This window comes from Budorcas taxicolor, chromosome X (genome assembly GCF_023091745.1).
Source record: "Budorcas taxicolor isolate Tak-1 chromosome X, Takin1.1, whole genome shotgun sequence".
NCBI classification, from domain to species: Eukaryota; Metazoa; Chordata; class Mammalia; order Artiodactyla; family Bovidae; genus Budorcas; species Budorcas taxicolor.
This window is the reverse complement of record NC_068935.1, coordinates 43,681,353-43,700,846: the sequence shown is the minus strand read 5'-3', so window position 1 is coordinate 43,700,846 and position 19,494 is coordinate 43,681,353. Positions and strand designations below refer to the sequence as shown.

At 40.0% G+C, this 19,494-nt stretch overlaps 1 protein-coding gene across 1 annotated transcript in view; it reads right to left on the bottom strand.

The window, feature by feature from the left end:
- Positions 1-19,494, bottom strand: part of LOC128069938 (integrator complex subunit 6-like) — a 54,966-nt gene that overhangs the window by 23,623 nt on the left and 11,849 nt on the right. Inside the window, exons 3-7 of the mRNA XM_052663193.1 lie at positions 7,472-7,621; positions 6,589-6,678; positions 6,164-6,347; positions 5,755-5,883; positions 2,328-2,491 (exon numbers count right to left, since the gene is read on the bottom strand). Coding sequence (XP_052519153.1) covers positions 2,328-2,491; positions 5,755-5,883; positions 6,164-6,347; positions 6,589-6,678; positions 7,472-7,621 — 717 coding nt within the window. The remainder of the gene's footprint in view (positions 1-2,327; positions 2,492-5,754; positions 5,884-6,163; positions 6,348-6,588; positions 6,679-7,471; positions 7,622-19,494) is intronic.

The following is a 19,494-nucleotide window of genomic DNA, read 5'->3' as shown; positions in this document are numbered from 1 at the left end:
CAGCTGAATTTTTATAGCATTTCTCACACCCAAACACTTCCTGAACAGCTAGAGATGGGGATGCTCTTGGGTGGGCTGAAAGGCCCGTGTACCTGGGGTACCAGAGCAGATTGATGGAGCAGTCATTTTATTAACGGGTTTAGCTTGTGGGGATGGAGAGCACCAGTGAGAGAAATGTTGGCAGCAAAGGCAAATGGAGAGAGAAAGAGATAGGACAAGTCACAGGGTCAAGAGTGAGACATGGCTCTGCGTACTCTTGCTCAGAGATCTGTAAGGCTGATGTGAATATGATAAAACATCTTCTTTTCTTTATAAAAGGGAAAAACATGCTAATTTGCCTTTATGATTTACAAACCTACAAGAGGTTTTGGGGACTGAGAAAAATAGCCTTCCAATGTGCTTTTAAAGCTGGAGGATGGGACTACCCCTGGTGGTCGAGTGGTTGGGTCTCTGCACTTCCAATGTGGAGGCCATGCGTTTGGTCCCTGGTTGGGGAACTAGGATCCCACATGCCCTGTCATGTGGCCAAAATTTAAAAAGAAAGAAAGAAAAAGAAAAAAACCTGGAGGAATGGTAACACGAGCTATGTGAGTTATCTGGAATTTCTTCAATTCTGTTTTTTCCCCTGATTTTAATTTTAATTAAACTTGTGAAATATTTCTGACTTATTAGATTGAAATCTAAAAAAGACATGAGTGAAACCCTGTCACCAGCAATAATGATGCAGATTTGTAACTAAAACATTCACTCTGGGGTTTGAAGGAGCTGAGAGTAACTGGGCTCTGAGGTTTGACAACCATGCCACCTCAGTGTCCTGAGGGACAGACGAGGAGATGGAGCCTCACCCACTGCAGGGACTGAGGATGGCTCTTCAGTCGTATATTCTGGCCTTCCATGGGCACCTCTGAAAAAAATGCAGGAACCTCAAAATAGCAGTCAGGAGAAAAATCCAGTTCATGTCAGAAATGTCTAAAATTATAGATTGGCTGAATCTGGAAGGTAGTGGAAAAGCAGTGACCTTTTTGTGCCTCTTTCCCCGCCCCACCCCTAGCAAGGATTGTTGTTGCCTTTAGTCACTAAGTCATGTACAACTCTTTGTCACTCCATGAACTGTAGTCTGCCAGGCTTCCCTGTCCATGGTATTTTCCAGACCAGAATTCTGCAGTGGATTGCCATTTTCTTCTCCAGGGGATCTTCTGAACTCAGAGACTGAACCCATGTTTCCTGCATTGGCAGGCGAATTTTTTGCCACTGAGACACCTGGGTGCCCCAAGGATTGCTCTGGCCTTTTTATATTGGCTGGGAGGAGAGAGGAGGATGAAAGAGAGAATAGGTTTCATATGGAGCAACTACAATATCAAACCCTGTTCCACCAAATATAGTGAACAAAAAGATAAATCTTTGCTTAGAGATAATTTTTAAAATATTGCTTAATTACTCATCATTCAAAGACTCTTGAGAGTCCCTTGGACTGCAAGGAGATCCAACCAGTCCATCCTAAAGGAAATCAGTCCTGAATATTCACTGGAAGGACTGATGCTGAAGCTGAAATTCCAATACTTTGGCCACCTCATGCGAAGAACTGACTCATTGGAAAAGACCCTGATGCTGGGAAAGATTGAAGGCGGGAGAGAAGGGGATGACAGAGGATGAGATGGTTGGATGGCATCACTGACTCAATGGACATGAGTTTGAGTAAACTCTAGGAGTTGGTGATGGACAGGGAGGCCTGGCGTGCCGCAGTACATGGGATTGCGAAGAGACAGACACGACTGAGAAACTGAACTGAACTGAACTGAAAAGTACACTGCCAAGGAACTTAAGTCCACTGACTATAAAAATACTGAAAAGTAGGCCCACAAAGTCCCACTACATGTCCAATGGCTCCCTCAGAGAATGAATGAATCTCTGCTTTGAATATGTTTCTAGAACCTATACACAGTGTAAACTAAGTTCTAATTTCCCGAAGATGTGCAAGAAAATCAATGCCTGCCCTTTTTATACATTGTGTTTACCACAGAAATCCAGTCAGCGGCTCTGAAATAAAAACCAAGCCACAGATTGCAACAGCATCAAAAATAACAATATTTTAAAATCTAAAGAGGGTAGATTAAGGCAACTGAAAGAAAGAATGCCCTAACAGAAAGGAAGTCCTCTCTTTCTTTTAGGTATAAGCTAGACTTTCCAGTAAGTGATAGAAGGCACAGCTTAAAAGTTTACAAGCTATTTTAAACGGTTCTCTGTAACCTAAGTCTGTCAGGCACAGCATGCGGGATGAAAATTGAAAATCCAGAATGATGTTTACCTTTTTGTTTTATGACACTTACTAGTGAAGGTAAATTCTGATCTGGCCAAAAAGATTCTGGAATTGGCCAATGTCCAACAGGAACACCAGTCTTAGAGTTAGGCCGCACATAAATGAGCTTATGACAACTATGCCATGGCTGAGCAGCAAATGAATTGCTTGGCCTGGATGAATCCATAAGTCCATCTGAAAATTAAACAAAAGACAGAATAAGTCATGAATTTCTTTGTACAGCCACTGATCTCCTTGTACAGATTTTTCAGTTGAAAGCAAAGTACAAAACAAGACCAAAACAGAGATTCATGAAAGATGGAAGAAAAAAAGTGACTTCACTAGACTTTCTAAATGTGCTCTCGAGCTACTCTTTTCTGTTTTTGTTTTGTTTTTACTATTATTATTTTTATTGGAGTACAGTTGCTTTACAATCGCAACTCTTTTCATCATCTAATCCAACCCCTCTAATCTGACATCCCATACCCTTCTTCCTTAACTATAACCAAAACAGGTAGTTATATGGAAAACTGTCATAAAGTTAGTTTTAAATTTCCTGAGATTTGACACAAATTAAACACACTAAACCACAACAGAGATTTTTTCAAATTAGGCATATGAAAATTATTCATTCCCTGGTATAGTTTCACATTTTTGGAATCTGACAGAATAAGTCATAAACTCCATTTAGATTTTTTTTTTCTATTTTCAACTAGATTTAAAAAAAAGTATTCTTTACTAAACAATTAGACCCAATGACCACAAAGGCAAATTCACTAGAAGGTAGAAGGAATGACAACAATACAATCAATCTATGTATATAGTTGGGGAGGGAACACAAAGTGAACACATCAAGTTTATATGGGCTACTTCATTCTAGTTTCCTTCTTCACCCATATTAAAATCCCATGGAAACTGGGCATCATATACTGCTGAATAATAGACCCTGAGTGTATTTTAATTATTTGAGCTAGCATATTTCATTTGCCCCCTGAAAACAGGGCAAGGCAGAGTTACATAACCTTTAATGTTATGATTCATTAGTCTAAATTATAATTGTAAAAAATACATGATAATGATTTGAGTCTCATGTTTTTCTTAAATTACATATCATTTGATTTACTTATTTAAGCATTACTTTAAACAAGTAATTACTTTAGAGCAGGGGATTTACTGAGGTCCATGGAACTACAGAGAATACATATAATGGCTTCAGGGAACCAAAAGATCCCCCCAGTTTACAGTTCTGGGGATGTGGATTTTTCTGAGGAGAAAATTCTTAGCTTTCATCAGAATCTCAAAGGTTAAGAACTCTGGACAAAGGGGAAATGGAGCTAGAAAGAATGTTTGAGCTATTTATATGGCACGATTTAACTGGTTTTCAGTAGGAAAGTTCCCAGTTCATGGGAAGGTAATGAACACAAAATTATGGACTTGAGTGGTCTATCATTACCAATACAACATGTCCTTCCTTTACAATTAATTACTTTGAAATAAGCTATGAGGCCTCAGTCTTCTACAGCAGGTGTTTCTTAAGGTATTTAACATTTATTATTTCTGAATGGACTTTAAAATCATCTTTTACGTTTCCCAAAAATCCTGTTAAAATTTTTTAGATCAAAGTACATGAAATATATATATATATACTTATATTTATTTGAGAAGTGATACCTTCACACTATCCATTCTTCCCAGTCAAGCACATGGTACTTCTCCGTTTAATATAGACTTTTTTGTTTCTCTTGGTAGAGTTCTATAAATTTAGTCATAGAAGTCCTAGGCCATCTCTACATATGTTTTTTAAAACTTGTATTTTAATTGGAGGATAATTGCTTTACAATGCTGTATTTGTTTCTACTGTACAACCACGTGAATCAGCCATAAGTATACACCTGTTCCCTCCCTCTTGAACTTCTCTCCCACCCCTCACCCCAGCCCGCACCTCTGGGTCATCACGGAGCACTAAGCTGAGCTCCCTCTGCTCTGCAGCAGCTTCCCCTTAGCTATGTATTCCATGCATGGTAGTGTATATATGGCAGTGCCATGCTCTCACTTCATCCCACCCTCCCCTTCCCACCCTGTGTCTACAACTCCATTATCTATGTCTACAGTAGGTATTTTTTAATTGGAGTCCAAGAACCCCTGAAATGAAATACAAAATTATGTGTGCATGTGTTGTCCATGTACATTTTTCTGGAGAGAGGGGTCTCTATTTTTCCACTAGCTTCTTAAAGGGTTTTAGAGACTAAAAAGCAAAAAATTCAGGAAGCATAGGATCCACTGCCTCAGCAAGAAATGTGTCTTTCTGCCCCTTTGCACTTACCCCTTTGCTTCTCCGGGCAGCTACCACTAATTGTGGCCACAATTAAAATGTATGAATCAGATCAGACAAGCACTGTGGTGATGATGGAGTCTAGGTGCACACGAGTATGTATGCTGTGCATGAACCAACAGGAATGAAGACAAGCGATGGCCTAGAGCATAGCTCTGAGTGAAGTTGCTCAGTCGTGCCCGACTCTTTGTGACCCCATGGACTGTAGCCTACCAGGCTCCTCAGTCCATGGAATTTTCCAGGCAAGAGTACTGGAATGGGTTGCCATTTCCTTCTCCAGGGGATCTTCCCAACCCAGGGATCAAACCCGGGTCTCCCACATTGCAGGCAGCTGCTTTACTGTCTGAGCCACCAGGGAAGCCCAGAGCTCTGAGGGAGCCATGCAATGGGGTATGATTCCCTTTCCCAATACAAAAGTATCTCTGCTTTCGTATTTTGAGATGTTGAAGTTTCTATAAAATCTCATTTGAAGACGAAAGGTTCTGCAGTTAATAAATGGCCAAGAGGGACTTCCCTTGCAGTTCAGTGGTTAAGACTCTGCCCTTCCACTGCAGGGGCCCAGGTTCCATCCCTGATCAAGGAACTAAGATCCCACAAGCCACGTGGAGCCCTCCCCGACTTACCCCCTCCCCCAAAAAAGAACAGTGGCCAGGAAAATACTGGTGTAGGATCTTATAGAATACTAGCAGGTGCTGGCTAAACATTCACAACCTCTTGCTGATGTGTGGTAACAAATATGGATTTCATCAAGACAGTTTGACACATTGGCGCTCACAAGACCAAAACCAGATGGCTGGTTAAGTGGCACTCTGTCGTGAATCTCCAGCTATTTCATGACTAGAGAAGTGAAGAATTCAGTGTCATCCTAACACTAGGACCAGAAATATGAAATGGGCAGGGAAAGGGAAGAATGTTCTGAGGAAGAATTGACATTGAATTAAAGCTAGAAAGGTAGCCACAGGCAATGGATGAATGGTAGCTGTTTGGATGGATGTCTGTAACCACTTGAATGTGGGTGGCTAGTGAAGACAGTATCCTTTGCGATTAGTTCAATGTTTTTTCAGTCTCAGATTGCTCTCCTATGTAACATTTTAAGGTTAAAAGAAAAAAAGGTGATCTACTGTACCTTCTCCAATAGGAAGTGGATCTGGTCCTGTTTTTTCAAAGTTAATAACTACACCACTCTGAACTTTTTGAACTAAAGATTCTAAACATTGATTCAACATTCTTTGTGTTCTAACACAGTAGGAGCGACCTAAACCGAAGGAAAAACAAATAGTACAAGGTTGATCAAATAAAATACTACTTAACAATATAAGCATTTGAAATCCTAAAATACAACTCAAAATAATCAAAACTATGAGCCACCAGGGAAGCTCACACTGGGAGCAAACCTCACACTAATGATGAGCTTAAGCAGCAGAGTTAAAAGATACAGAAGGGAAAAAAGTAAAGCTAGGATACGGCATTTACGGAAAGTGGTACTCTGCTGCCCTGAATTCTTCCCTTTAGAAATAGTAGATATCCGCCAGTACCTCCTGTGACTTCACACATCTGTGTGATGGCAGATTCATCAGTTGGTACACTCCCTATCTGCTCTGGTTCAGTAGAAGCCAATCCAGGCAAACGCAACACCAGGGCAAACAACCTTTGATCCCAACGAAAAGGTTCTTTAGTTAGTTCACTTCCAGGCAGAGGAGAATTCAAAGGCAGATGAAGCTGATAAGGCAAAATTGGAAAAGTTTCATCATAACAACTCATACAAAAATGAAGACAATTCAAGAGTTAAAGGGTTCACTTTTCTTTGATGTTGTCAATAAAATGAGGCAATCTTTCAGGGATTCCCAAGATGGAACGTTTGATTAAGTTTATTTTTAACTGGGAATGTATGCCTCCCACGTGCAGAAATAGCTGCATGTTCTCTGCCATTTAAACACAATTAAAAAAAATGAAATCTCACCTCTTCTTGAACACCAGAAGTACTCGTTAACTTGTTTCCATCTGTGATGGTAATTAAAATAGATGGTTCTAAAAAAAATGGATTTCGTCCCTAAAATACATTTAAAAAGTATTAGAGCTATGTAAAGTAATAAAACTGTATTTTAATTCTTACATTTATCTTGCCTATGATCTCTCAAGTGTGTGATAAAATTTGCCTGGATAAATAAGAAGGAAAAGATTAGGGACTGAAGTGGGTGGGGATCAAAATAACAATCTCTGCAGAGGTAACATTCAGAATAAACTGAGGAATTCTTATAATTCAGGAACCTCTCAAACCATAACATCCAAACCCCCCCCTCCCCTGCTTTCTAGGTAACCATGAAAGATATCAAAGACATTACAATGGCAGCATCATCCACACCCATGATTCCATTCAGAATCTTGGCACAGAAAGGGGGATATAAAGACTTCTATTTGTAACCTGGACGGTGACTCTGGTTATTGTGAGCAGTTTTTACAGTAGAAAAGTGCAATGATCGCTGCAGCAAATGCTATTCTGCCTTCCTCTTATGATAGAGCTTTTTCATTGACTTGGGAGGGATGAGGGACTTAGGACTCTGAAAGTTTCTCTTCAACTGTCTTGTTCCAATATTTTTCAACAATTTATTCATCCCATTATAACTGATGATCTGATGGGTAGGCAATTTTAACTATTTTATGGTCAAAGCACATAAAAGACTCTACTTAAAGGATTTTTGTTAAAGTATATATTTAAACTACACATGGACCTCCTTTTGGATGTTATGAAAAGGAGCAGAAAACTTGGTTGCCATGCCCAATTTTAAATTCTTACCCCAAGTCACCAAAATAAATTAGCTATACTCACTCAAAGAATTTTTTACCTGTCCATAATTGTCTATTCCAGATATTAATCTATTGAGATTTAACAAATCAAATGAGGATCTTAGAGCCTGACCAAGAGTAGTCAGTCCAGAAGCCTGAAGATTTTTTAGTTCACTCATGAATGTTGCGTGATTTTCCTTCCAACCAGCCTGAAAGCCAAACATTTACAAAAAATTCCCAATTACACAATGAACAATATATAAAATGCAAACAACCACTAAATAACAAGTATCAAACCTCTAACAAATCAATAATTTCTTGTGCACATGTGTGTGCTCAGTTGCTCAGTTGTCTGACTCTTCGCGACCCCATGGACTGTAGGTCCCCAGGCTCCTCAGTCCATAGAATTCTCCAGGCAAAAATACTGGAGTGGGTTGCCATTTCCTTCTCCAGGGGATCTTCCCAACCCAGGGACCAAACCCACATCCCCTGCATTGCAGGCAGATTCTTTACCCACTGAACCATTGGGGAAGCCCGATAGTTCATTAAGTATATTATATTCTATATATTGACTGATCAAGTGGAACTAAAGCAAGCAACCAGTTTGAGAAAGATCTGCCACCCTTAATGATCAACAGCAAAGATGCAAACAGTGAATTCAGTCCATTATGGCTGGTGGGCTTTGGCTCAAGAAGTCTACTAGTTTTCTATTCAGGCTCAATCAAACCTACCAAAACACCACAGTATTTACTTTAGTTTGACACTGAGGATGAACAAGGAATAAGGGGGAGAAGAAGGAGTTATTTTTTAAAATGCATCATCCTTGATACAATCAATTATTATGAGCATCTGACCTACCTGAGATTTTCTAACCAAGATAATTCTTCCCAAACAATACTTTCACTTTAAACGAAAGTATAAGGAGAATTATAGGAATGGAGTCACAAGTATCTGGAGACAACCTGTCTGGCATCTTTAAGCATTCAGAAAGCCCCAAATCTAGAGTAAGGGAGAAAGAAAAGAAACAAAAACATTTGGCAAAGAAGCAGCATAGCCTAGGCACCCCTAGCTGGTACGAACAGTAGCAAAGAACCAAAAACTCAAGGTCAACAGCCAATACGCTGTGGTTGAATGGTTTGTAGAATAGAAGGAAAGGACCACATTGACTGGTCAGCAATGCGGCTATAAAAACAAAGCAGCATGAAATGCCAAGAAGAGAAGCAAAAAGAAGATGGCAGCTAACAGGTCACAAAGGAGTAGACCAGCAAGGTAGAGGGCAGGCAGCACAGCTTGGCAACCTGGTGGGACAAAGGGTAACTGCCCTAAGGGGAGTCGTGTAATAGGCTGAAAGCTGAAGTCATGTCCACCAGATCAGTACAGCTGGAGGTGGAAAGCCAGAGCAAATAATGCAAAACTAAATGAAATGATTGAAGTTTCATATTTAGCTAAAGACCATTATCCATACAACTAGAGCAAACATTATCTTTTCTAGTTTTATAGCCTTCTAAAGCAATCTGGGTCAGAATGACTGAGAGGCAGAAGAGATTGCCTGTACCCTGCTATGAAGTATCTGCATAACCTTGAGCAACTTTGTTGGCTCTTAGGACCTACACTTATCTGAAAATGAAGAGATTTAGATAAACAGGGATACTGTGTGAGGCTGTGTATGTTACAGCCCTGGAGAGCCATTCAAACGAGAATGGTGTCCCCTAGGTTTGAAGAGTACCCAATCTTCATAACCATTCAAGGTGAAGGTGATCCTTATTTAAGATCCTTTCCTGTCCAACAGTCTGGATTCTGTGAAGTTAAAAATGTGCATTGTATGTGTGTTTCCTAACATACACTATAAGTCAAAGCATCTGAAGGTAAAATCTTTCCATGTATTCCTTTGGCCCAAGGAATATCTTACCAGTTTACTTAAAAGCAAGGATTATTATTTCAACTGTCCTCATCAAATACTTAGAAATATCAGATGATTATAAATCACACTGAATTAAAAACTTATTCTTTGAAGTAGAAGAGAAGGTCTACAGCTGGGGGTGGGGGAGAGGGATAGTATCAATTCTTTCCTTTATTTATCCAACCAATTTTTATGGACCAACTATGCTATGCTGGAGATATTGAAAGGAATTAGCCCTTGATGAGTTCAAGCAGCAAAGGAATAAGAAATGCAGTTATGGGGACGGAAAGAAGAAATAACCAGGGAGTTAGGAAAGTCTGTCACAGAAGATTGGGCATTTGAAGAAGTCTAATGGCAGGAGACTTGGAGAAGGAAATGGCAACCCACTCCAGTAGTCTTGCCTGGAGAATCCCATGGACAAAGGAGCCTGGTGGGTTACAGTCCATGGGGTCCCAAAGCGTCGGACACGACTGAGCGACTAACACACACACACAATGGCAGGAAAAGAAGATCACGGGATCCCTACGCTGATGTGAGGAGTGGAGGGGGCAGTCCAAAGGAAGAGAACAGAGAGTTTATAAAAGGCTAGGGCTTCCTGGGGAGCCACAAGTAATTTGATTATCATCGCTCTGGGTACACGGTGGGAGGCAAAGCTGATAAGCTGGGCTCTGACTGTAATGTGCTTTGTACATTGTGCTCAGTACTTTGGATTTTATCTGTCGGCCCTAGGAATGACTTGAAGTTTTTATTAGGGGAGTGGCATGATCATATCTGTATTTTAGCAAGATCATTCTCTTGGGAGTTGGAGAATAAATTGTGGGGTGGAGGGGAAGCTGACGCTTGAGGTAGGGAAACTGGTTTGGGGAATGTTGCAATATCCTACAAGAAATGTGATGAAAGCCTGAGGGAGGGCAGTGGAGATGGAGAGGAGGCTGCAGATTAAAGAAGTATTTCAGAGGTGGGTGGAGTCAGAAGGATTTAGTAGCTAATTAGGGGGATGTGTGAGGGATAAAAAGGGTCATACATTAGGCTGAGTTTTCTGGCTTGGGCAAACCTGTGAATGGTGGGGTCTTTCACCCAGAAGCCACTTTATAGACTTTTTTTTCTTTCCAGAATGACTTCATTTAGCAATCTAACTTCTACACTGCAATCTTAGTTCTGTCTGCAGTGAGTGTTGAATTCCTGAGAGGCACCAGATAATTCAAGGCACAACTAAAGAAAAAATAGTGAACTATTTAATCTGGTAAAGGGTTGGGATAAGGTTTGAGTACCATCTAGGCAAGCACCCTATAACTCATCAGTGTTTCAAATATTGTGTACAAATTGTCACTAATCCACCTGTCAGAATAATTGCTCCTTAAAATTTCCTTTATCGTATGAGTTGAAAACATTTTACAAGTTGTTTCTACACCTGAATCACTGGCATTCAATTTTTAGGCCAATTCCAATCCTTTGCAATGAATTAGATAATACATGAGATTTGAATGCTAGGCCTATCTCAGTACTAAAAGTGTATGGACTATATTTACTACCCAAAACAATAAAGTTCCTGGTAGCAGTTTAGTTTCTTCTAGAGAAGAATTAATGCCCCTAAATCCAGTCCTCAGAATGCTGAAGGGGAAAAAAGGCCTAAAGAGGAATTTAAATATCTGGAGAGTCTTATTAATGTGAAAAATTCTTCCCAAAAGATAGTTATTTAGAGCCAGTGGGAGAAAGTAGATGTTTATATTCTTCAGTCACTGCTTGTAGTTGATTTTTTCATAAATGAATTTAGGACAGCTCGTTGTTCTTAATAAAGTCTTTGATTTCAAATTACTCCAAAGATATCCTACTTTTATGTCAGTAAAACCTTTCTTTTTTATAACTTCTTATTTTATATTGGAGTATAGCTGATTACCAATGTTGTGATAGTTTCAGGTGGACAGCAAAGAGACTCACCCATACATATACATGTACATATACATGTATCCAATCTCCCACAGTAAAGCCTTTTACTTTTGACAATAATTTTCATATTTTTTATGGAGCTTTACAGCTTACAAAGCACTTTCACACTTCACATTTGCCTAAGACAATCCTATAAAATAAGGATGGTATTAGCATCCTTATTTTGTTTTCATAAACCAGGAGGAAGTAAGATGTGGGTATGTCTTGTTTGGGGAGTGGGGACAGTCAGAGAGGCACAGTCTGGAGTTGCACTATTCAGCCACACGGGGCCACTGAGAACTTGAAACATGGCCAGTCTGACTAGAGATTACTTTTTAACGTGGCTACTAGAAAATCTGAACTGCTGTGGATGGCTGGCATTAAATACCTATTGGGTAGAGAGGATCTGGAGGGAGCTGAAGGTCAGGCAGGAGAACTGGGCCTTGCATTGGCAGAAAATAGACTCATTACAGATTCCAAGGCAGGGGGAGACAGGATCAAACAGCATCTCAGGAAGGTCAGTCTGGCAGTGAATTATAGGATAGACTGAAGAAGAAGAAGCTGTGGCTAGGAAAAAGAAGCTAGGAGGTTTGAATAGGCATCCAGGTCTGAGGGAATCAGGGTCTGAATTAGGACAGAAATTAAGAGAAAGGGGTTAATTGAGAAACATTTGAACCACCAAGACAGGACTTGGTGACAGACAGACAATAGGCCTAAAGGAGGCAGAGTAAAAGATGATTACAAAACTTCTACCCTGAGAGAACTGAAGAATAGATGTTTAGGAAAAAGGAGTAAGCTGGAGTGGGGGGAATTCTAAACCAAGACTTTGCTGTCTTCACAGATCAAGTTTTTAAAGTCCCCCAGAAGTAAAATGAGGATAATGATATGACAATAAATAATAATCACAGGCAATATTTATCAGTGCCTATGTGTCAGGAACTCATTTATGCTTAACAGAATATTTTATAAGTATCCTTCTCATCTGAGCCTCATAACCACCCTACGAAGTGGGTACTATTATTATTTCCCGTTTAACAGATGAGCACACTGAGGCTCAGAGAGGATAAGCATCTTGTCTGGGTCAAAACAACTAGTAAATGACACAGCCAGGATTTGAACCCAGGTAGCCTAACTGTGGGCTTCCCTAGTGGCTCAGACGGTAAAGAATACACCTGCAATGTGGGAGACCTGGGTTCGATCCCTGGGTTGGGGAGATCCCCTGGAGAAGGGAATGGCAACCCGTTCCAGTATTCTTGCCTGGATAATTCCATGGACAGAGGAGCCTGGTGGGCTACAGTCCATGGGGTCCCAAAGCGTTGGACATGACTGAGTGACTAAGCACAGCACAACACACAGCACAGCCTAACCGTAAACCCACCAATGCAAACCATTCTACTAGAGATTCTTCTACATGTTCCATATATTCAACCCATAGACATGTCTTGTTATACTAGCTTAAACGTTCATAAGTTTAATAGAATTTCCAAATTTCATTTAAGCCTACTTTCCCTGATGTCAGAATGCAGAACAGTTGGGTGTGGGGAGCAGTGAAGACCCTGCTCCAGTGAAGACCCTGGTCCAATCCTGACCATAATTAACTAGCAAAACAAGTGGTCCAGAGTAAACCGTTTACCCCTTACTGGAGCTGTTTCCTCATTTAAGCAATGAAATATTGAAAACCAATTCTAAGATCCTTTTCAGCCTTTATATTCTATTATTCCATACCTTGTATTCATCCTTTATATAAGTTTGACTTACAGGGACTTCCCTGATGGTCCAGTGGTTAAGACTCTGTGCTCCCAATGCAGGGGGCATGGGTTCGATCCCTGGTCAGGAAGTTAAGATCCCACACGCTGCAGAGCACAGCCATAAATAAATAAATAAATAAAATAGCCCCCAGTCACTCTCTACTAGTGACCTTGTTAAAAAAAATCTGAATTACAGAAAGAAAAATGCCTCATATCTTAATAAAAATGCTAATTCAGGCCTGGTTTAAATGTGTATAGCCAACTAAAGACATCTTTGAATGTCAGCAGAAATAGCATGGGCCTTTTACTCTATCAGTGACTTGGGTTCTCCCCAAAGCTCTACAGACTATCCCACTAGTTGTTTATTCCCCACTAATATCAGCACAGAAAGGAAAGAGTTTGTATTTATTTCCTCAGAAAGGTAACGCCTAAAAGAAATATTTTCTATTACCCTCTGCACCCCTATTTCCATCTTCTTATCTGGTCTGTCCTCTGACGTTATGGTGTTTAAAGGGTAGGTTCTGCCCCTACAACAGACCTTAGTGGAGGTCTGTCAACACATGTGAACTATGTGGAAGCTTTTCATGAACACACATCTAGGCTACACCCTCCAGTATAGCTTTTATCAGGAATAAGGCTGTTATTTAGAACACTGGCTGGTTCCTGTGTCTGCCTTATTTCTCCATTGGTTTCAATGGAGGAGGGAAAGGTAGGGATGTTATTTAATGGCTCCTCCAAACCTCAGTATCCTAACACTTGTCCTTTCTGAACTCCATCCCATTTCAGCAGGACCATTTCTCTGATTCACTGATGCTTGTTTTATTTTTATTTTTTAAAATGAAGACCCCCCTTTCCTCCAAGGAAATCTTGCCAGGAAGTATAAACAAGAAAAAGAGACAAAGAACAGATGAACTGTCCTTGGAGGGGATGTGGGAGTGGTGTTAGAGCTTGTTCTATAAACCCTTGTTCTATCTCTAAAGGTCACCTGTAATCCTTTTCCAAATTATAAATGATCGTGTTAGATTTAGTGTATAGTGAAGATTTAATGAATGTGTTTTTGGTTTCTCCATCCAAGGTAACTGAAAAACATTTTTTCAGGGCAGCTGCATCTAACTTTCCACAGGAGAAACGCCCCCTAAAAGACCTTACAAATGGAATATTTATAAATTTAAAAAGTTAAATAGCTAAAATTTTCTAGGGTGACAGCTTCTGAAAGGGAATGAATGGCAGTGAATCTTTTCAAACAGCAAAAATAATCCTTCTATATTACAGATTGTCACAAGCCAGGTTCTCTCTCACTGAAGGAGCATCACGTGCTCAGTCCCTCTGACTGTCCCCCAAAGCCTATTTGGACCCTGCCCTGAAGAGCAGTTCAATTCAGTCCAAGGCTTCCTAGCTGGTTAGCAAGTGCATCACAATGAAGAAAAAGCCTCACTGGATTCCAGAGAGAAAATGCATGTTTCCTTCTCTTTGACAAGACTTTTTAACTTTAATGAAAGGAAATGAAATCAGTCTAGTTATATATACCCTTCATAAACCCATACAGAAGACTATCCTGAACTTTGAGCTCTTCTTCTAGGTGGTTACAAACGAGATGATGAACAGATTTGAGTATTTTCCCAGATGTTGCAAGTTAAGGCCAAAGAGTCTAAATTTAGCAGGGCCATCATTTCTCTCCTTGAAAGATAAACTATTTTCCTTTTTCCATCTGCTCTCCATAGTTTGGGAAAAACTTGTTCTGCAACATCCCAGACAATCTGAATAAATCAACTTCAACAGTATCTTTTCAACCAACTTAACCTTCTTCTCCAATTTACCATTCTATCATCTTTGTCATCACAAACTGTTCTTGTGTTGGTAAACTGATCAGTGGGACAGGATGACATGAAAAATAAGAAGCCCTGCTTTTCTAATCAACTCTGTCTCCTGAGAAGACATATGACTTTCCCCTTGGTCTTTGCCCTTAGCCTTATATGGAATATTTGTGCAAGTTGAAAGTCTTCAACTTTGAGAATTATCCTCTCGCAACTAAAACGGACTCCAATTCTGATACATATAAGAGGAGGTTTACCTTACCCTCTTAGGTAAACAGAACATGTAACAGCTGAAATCACTTTAATATGCTCAAATGTCTTTTAAAATTGTGTTTACAGCTAGCACACCTATAAAGAAGGTTGTTAAATTTGTGAAATACACATTAGGAAGACACTGTATCATTTTAGGATTTTCTTCCTTCTTGTATCAACTTTGAAAAACTCTCTATTTTGCATTTTATTTTCAGACCCTATCTAATACAATTTTTCCCCTTAATACTCTAGTAATTTGGTCTGATTTTACTTTTTTGTGTGAGTGTGGTTTTCTCACTTGATTCAAGGTACTGATACACTTCTAGGTTCAAAGGAGGCATTCTATTATTCTGTGTTTTATGTGTACCAATACAGCTTTCTGTTGTAAAATTACTTGTTTTAAGAATATCCAGTTTTCTTGGACTCCTTTTTGTCCACGTTTCCCTAGGGGCACTCTTAGTGTCTTGAACTTGGTAAAATGCCCGAAGTCCATTTTATTTGATTACATCAGTTCTCTCCCAGAGAACTCTGAATACTATCATTCTGTGGTTCAGTCCATGAATTTCCATCCACAAGCTTCAGGAAATACTACCAGCCAAGATCATGTAAAAGAAATCTGGCTTACTTGAGTCTTCTACTTTTTAAAGAAGTTCTTAGAAACTGATTTCCTAGTATGTTGCAGAAATTTATTTGACAGACTGTGGCCTGCTGGATTGTTTTTTTTTTTCAGCAGATGGTTAAAGACTCTCATAACCACAAATTTTTAAGTAAACTGGGCAAAGACATGATTTCATCCTTACAAAGTTTACCATTTTTGTGTCACTGGTCTCTTTAAGATACCTAGTTTGAGGGTTTTTTGGTGGATTAACAATCATAGGGATTAGCTTAAAATATTTGCAAAATTCATGTATTACTTTTCAATTCTTACCCCAGAGAATTAAAATAAAATTATAAAGTAGCACACCTCTCAGAGAAAGCATAAGATCAAAAGTAATTTGATCTCCACCAGAGGATGCTAACATGTAGAAAGCAAAGTTTTTCCTCTGTCCAAGAAGCAATTGAACTGCTACTGAAAGAAAAATGCCATAGAGTTGCAAAGAATTTACCAAATGTGGTCAGATATAAATATTGTTTCCTCTTTCACTCCCTGTCCACTTCAACTGTAACTATTGACCAATAGCCATTATTAAAAAAAAGAAAAAACCCAACCAAACAAAAAAAATGCTATAGTACAAGGCTCATGTTCAACTGTTTAGATTTGGGGTTCTGATAGAAGACATTTTTATGAACACACACACAAGATAAAAATCAACAAAAGTGGCCTTGGGAAAAAAATACACAGGGACAGGAATGAGATTAAGCCACCCAAACATTACAGAAAGTGTTTAACAAAGGAGAGAGCAGAATGGTCATTCCTTACTTTCTAAAGATCTTATGGCATCTCTTTCCTCCAGACCAATTCTTTATTTAAAATTCTCTCAAAAAATTTTATAAACTGTTTTTCACATGATAAAAGTAACACACATTCATCGTTAAAAATCCCAACAGAAATACAAAGTTAGTCTATCTCTTCACCAAACTGTCAGTTCCACTCTTTAGAGGTAACCATGGCTAGGAATCTGTCTTGAACTTTAAATTGTTTGGCAGCAAACAGAAATGACTCCAATAAAATGAAGTGACATTTACCAATAAGTTGGAGTGACTGATCTAACCAGTAGATATGTGATACAGCACATTAACCACTTACAGAAACTGTTTTCTAAAATTGTGAAGCAAGTTTGAAATCACCCTGACTTCCCAGCCTGAATTATTCCACTTCCTGCCTTTCAGTTATACAATTCTCTCCTGGACTTTTTCAGAAGGAATAGTGGAAATAATCTAGTCTAATCCCTTCATTTTACAGATAAGAAAACTGACACCTTAAAAGGTTAAGTGACTTGTCTTGGGTCATGTATCTAATCAGTAGCAGACTATGGCTACAGAATCCTGGTCTCTACCTCCCAGTCCAAAGAGACATGACTTGCCAGACTTACTTGACTGTGGATGGTGTGATCTAACAGACAGGCTATCCTGTGACCACTTTTTCAAATCTAATTTTTATGAAAGTACCTAGAAAGACTTGAAATAAACTGCTAACATACAGCTTCACTAATGAAATGGCATTTACAATGTCTAAACACAGTTCAGCTTTTAAGAAAAATGGACCACTGGGGCTCCAAACATCATGCATGTTCTTCTACAAGACATACAACAGGAAGGACCCCCAACTTTCCAATGTCGTGGCTGTATTAAAAGGCTAGATATTCTCCCTGCTGCTGCTAAGTCACTTCAGTCATGTCCAACTCTATGCGACCCCATAGACGGCAGCCCACCAGGCTCCCCAGTCCCTGGAATTCTCCAGGCAAGAACACTGGAAGAATCCCATTGCTCAATGTCTAGCTGTGTGGGGCTTCTGATTAAACAGCAGGGCTTCCTGGCAACTGGAGGCCAATTGAAATCTAAACATCTTGGTTTAGATGTTTTAACATCTAACCTTTTAGTAATCCAGCTCTCTCCCCCTTCCTACTGCAAATTCTCATCATTACAACAGCATTTAAAGCATCTTCTGTCACATCCTCCTTCTCCTCAAGTCACACCCTTAACTGGCGTGCTTTCAGTGCATTTTCTCTCCTCCCCTGGGCCTCTGGCTCCTCTGGCTCTCTATCTCCTCTCCCTTTGGTTAACTGATGGTCTAAGAGTTGGCATCAGGAATGGGGACACAAACTCAGGTGGTAGAAAGAGAGGTCTGGCTCAAGGGCAGGTCTCCTGTGAGGGAATGAGGGGAAACACGTTTATACAGATACATGGAACAGGCCTAGAGAGCTCAGAATGGCAGACTGAGCAATTTTGGCTTGATTCCATAGGCACTGGGGAGTCTCTGAAGGGTTGTGAGCAGGGGAGTGAGAGGATGAAATCAGCTTTTTTAGAAAGTTAGCACTTGGTGTGGGTAGAATAGGAATTTGGGAGGCACTTGGGAGACTCCACTACTGGGAAAGACTGAAGCCAGGAGGAGAAGGGGACAACAAAGGACGAGATGGTTGGATGGCATCACCGACTCGATGGACATGAGTTTGAGCAAGCTCCTGGAGTTGGTGATGGACAGGGAAGCCTCGCGTGCTACAGTCCATGGGGTCACAAAGAGTCGGACATGGCTGAGCGTCTGAACTGAACTCACTGGGATATTCCAGAAGAAGGTTGTTACAGGCCAAAGCATAGAAGTCAGGACCTGGACTGAAGTGATGGCACCAGAAATTGAGTTGAAGGAACATATATAAAGGATATTTCAAAGGCATGGGCCTTAGAAGATGGAAGGACAGGATCAAAGGTGAATAATGCCCAGCTTGCAATCCTGGGTGACTAAAAGATGGGGAATATAGAAGACAGGATAGTTTTAGAGCCATAAGATCTGTTTGACATGCTATGAGCTGATGGAAAGATAGGCAGAGACTTCCCTAGTAGTCCAGTGGTGAAGACTCTGCACTGCCAATGCAGGAGGTACACATTCAGTCCCTGGTCGGGGAACTAAGATCCCACATGGCTGCAGCATGGCCAAAAAATAAAAAAATTAAAATTAAAAGAGAGTCGAGTGGAGATGTCCCGTCATGAGCTAGAGATGCTCGGGTGAGAAGCTCAAGATGGAGAGTAAAAGGAATATTTAAAACCATGATTGATGTAGAATGCATTCACCAAGGGAAAGAATTTTGCAGATAGGGACACACTTGTCAGAAAAAAAAGAGGGGTGGAAAAACAGAATGGAGAAGGTGATAAGTTTCTGGAAGGAAGGAGCATTAACAATTTTAAATATAGGCAAGGACGAAAAGAATAAACATTAGCAAATTAGCCGAAGTAGCTACACAGTGGGCTTCCCAGGTGACTCAGTGGTAAAGAATCCCCCTACCAATGCAGGGGACACAGGAGACATGGGTTTGATCCCTGGGTCAGCAAGATCCCCTGAAGAAGGAAATGGTAACCTACTCCAGTATTCTTGCCTGGGAAATCTCATGGACAGAGGAGCCTAGTGGCCTACAGTCCACTGGGCCACAAAGAGTCAGACACAACTGGGGAACTGAGCACACACACAATAAATCTGAAGACCTTAATAAACTATATTTTACTTCCCTCAATAGTACTACTCCTTAACTGCACAAATAAATGTTTTGAGTCTTCTGTTCAATAACATCCAAGTCCAGAGTACTTAGTACTAAGTTTACTGAACTGTGTGTCTTACAGAGCAGGATGTAACTAACAAAAGAGCAAGTGCAATTTATCAGACATATAGTTTAAGATACAGAACTCTATTTTTTCTATGAACATCTGGCACATCAGCACAGACGTCTTGGTATAACTTTTCTCTTGTTAAGACCCCAGTGGCTTAGTTGGGTAGCACCTCCAGTCTTCTGAAA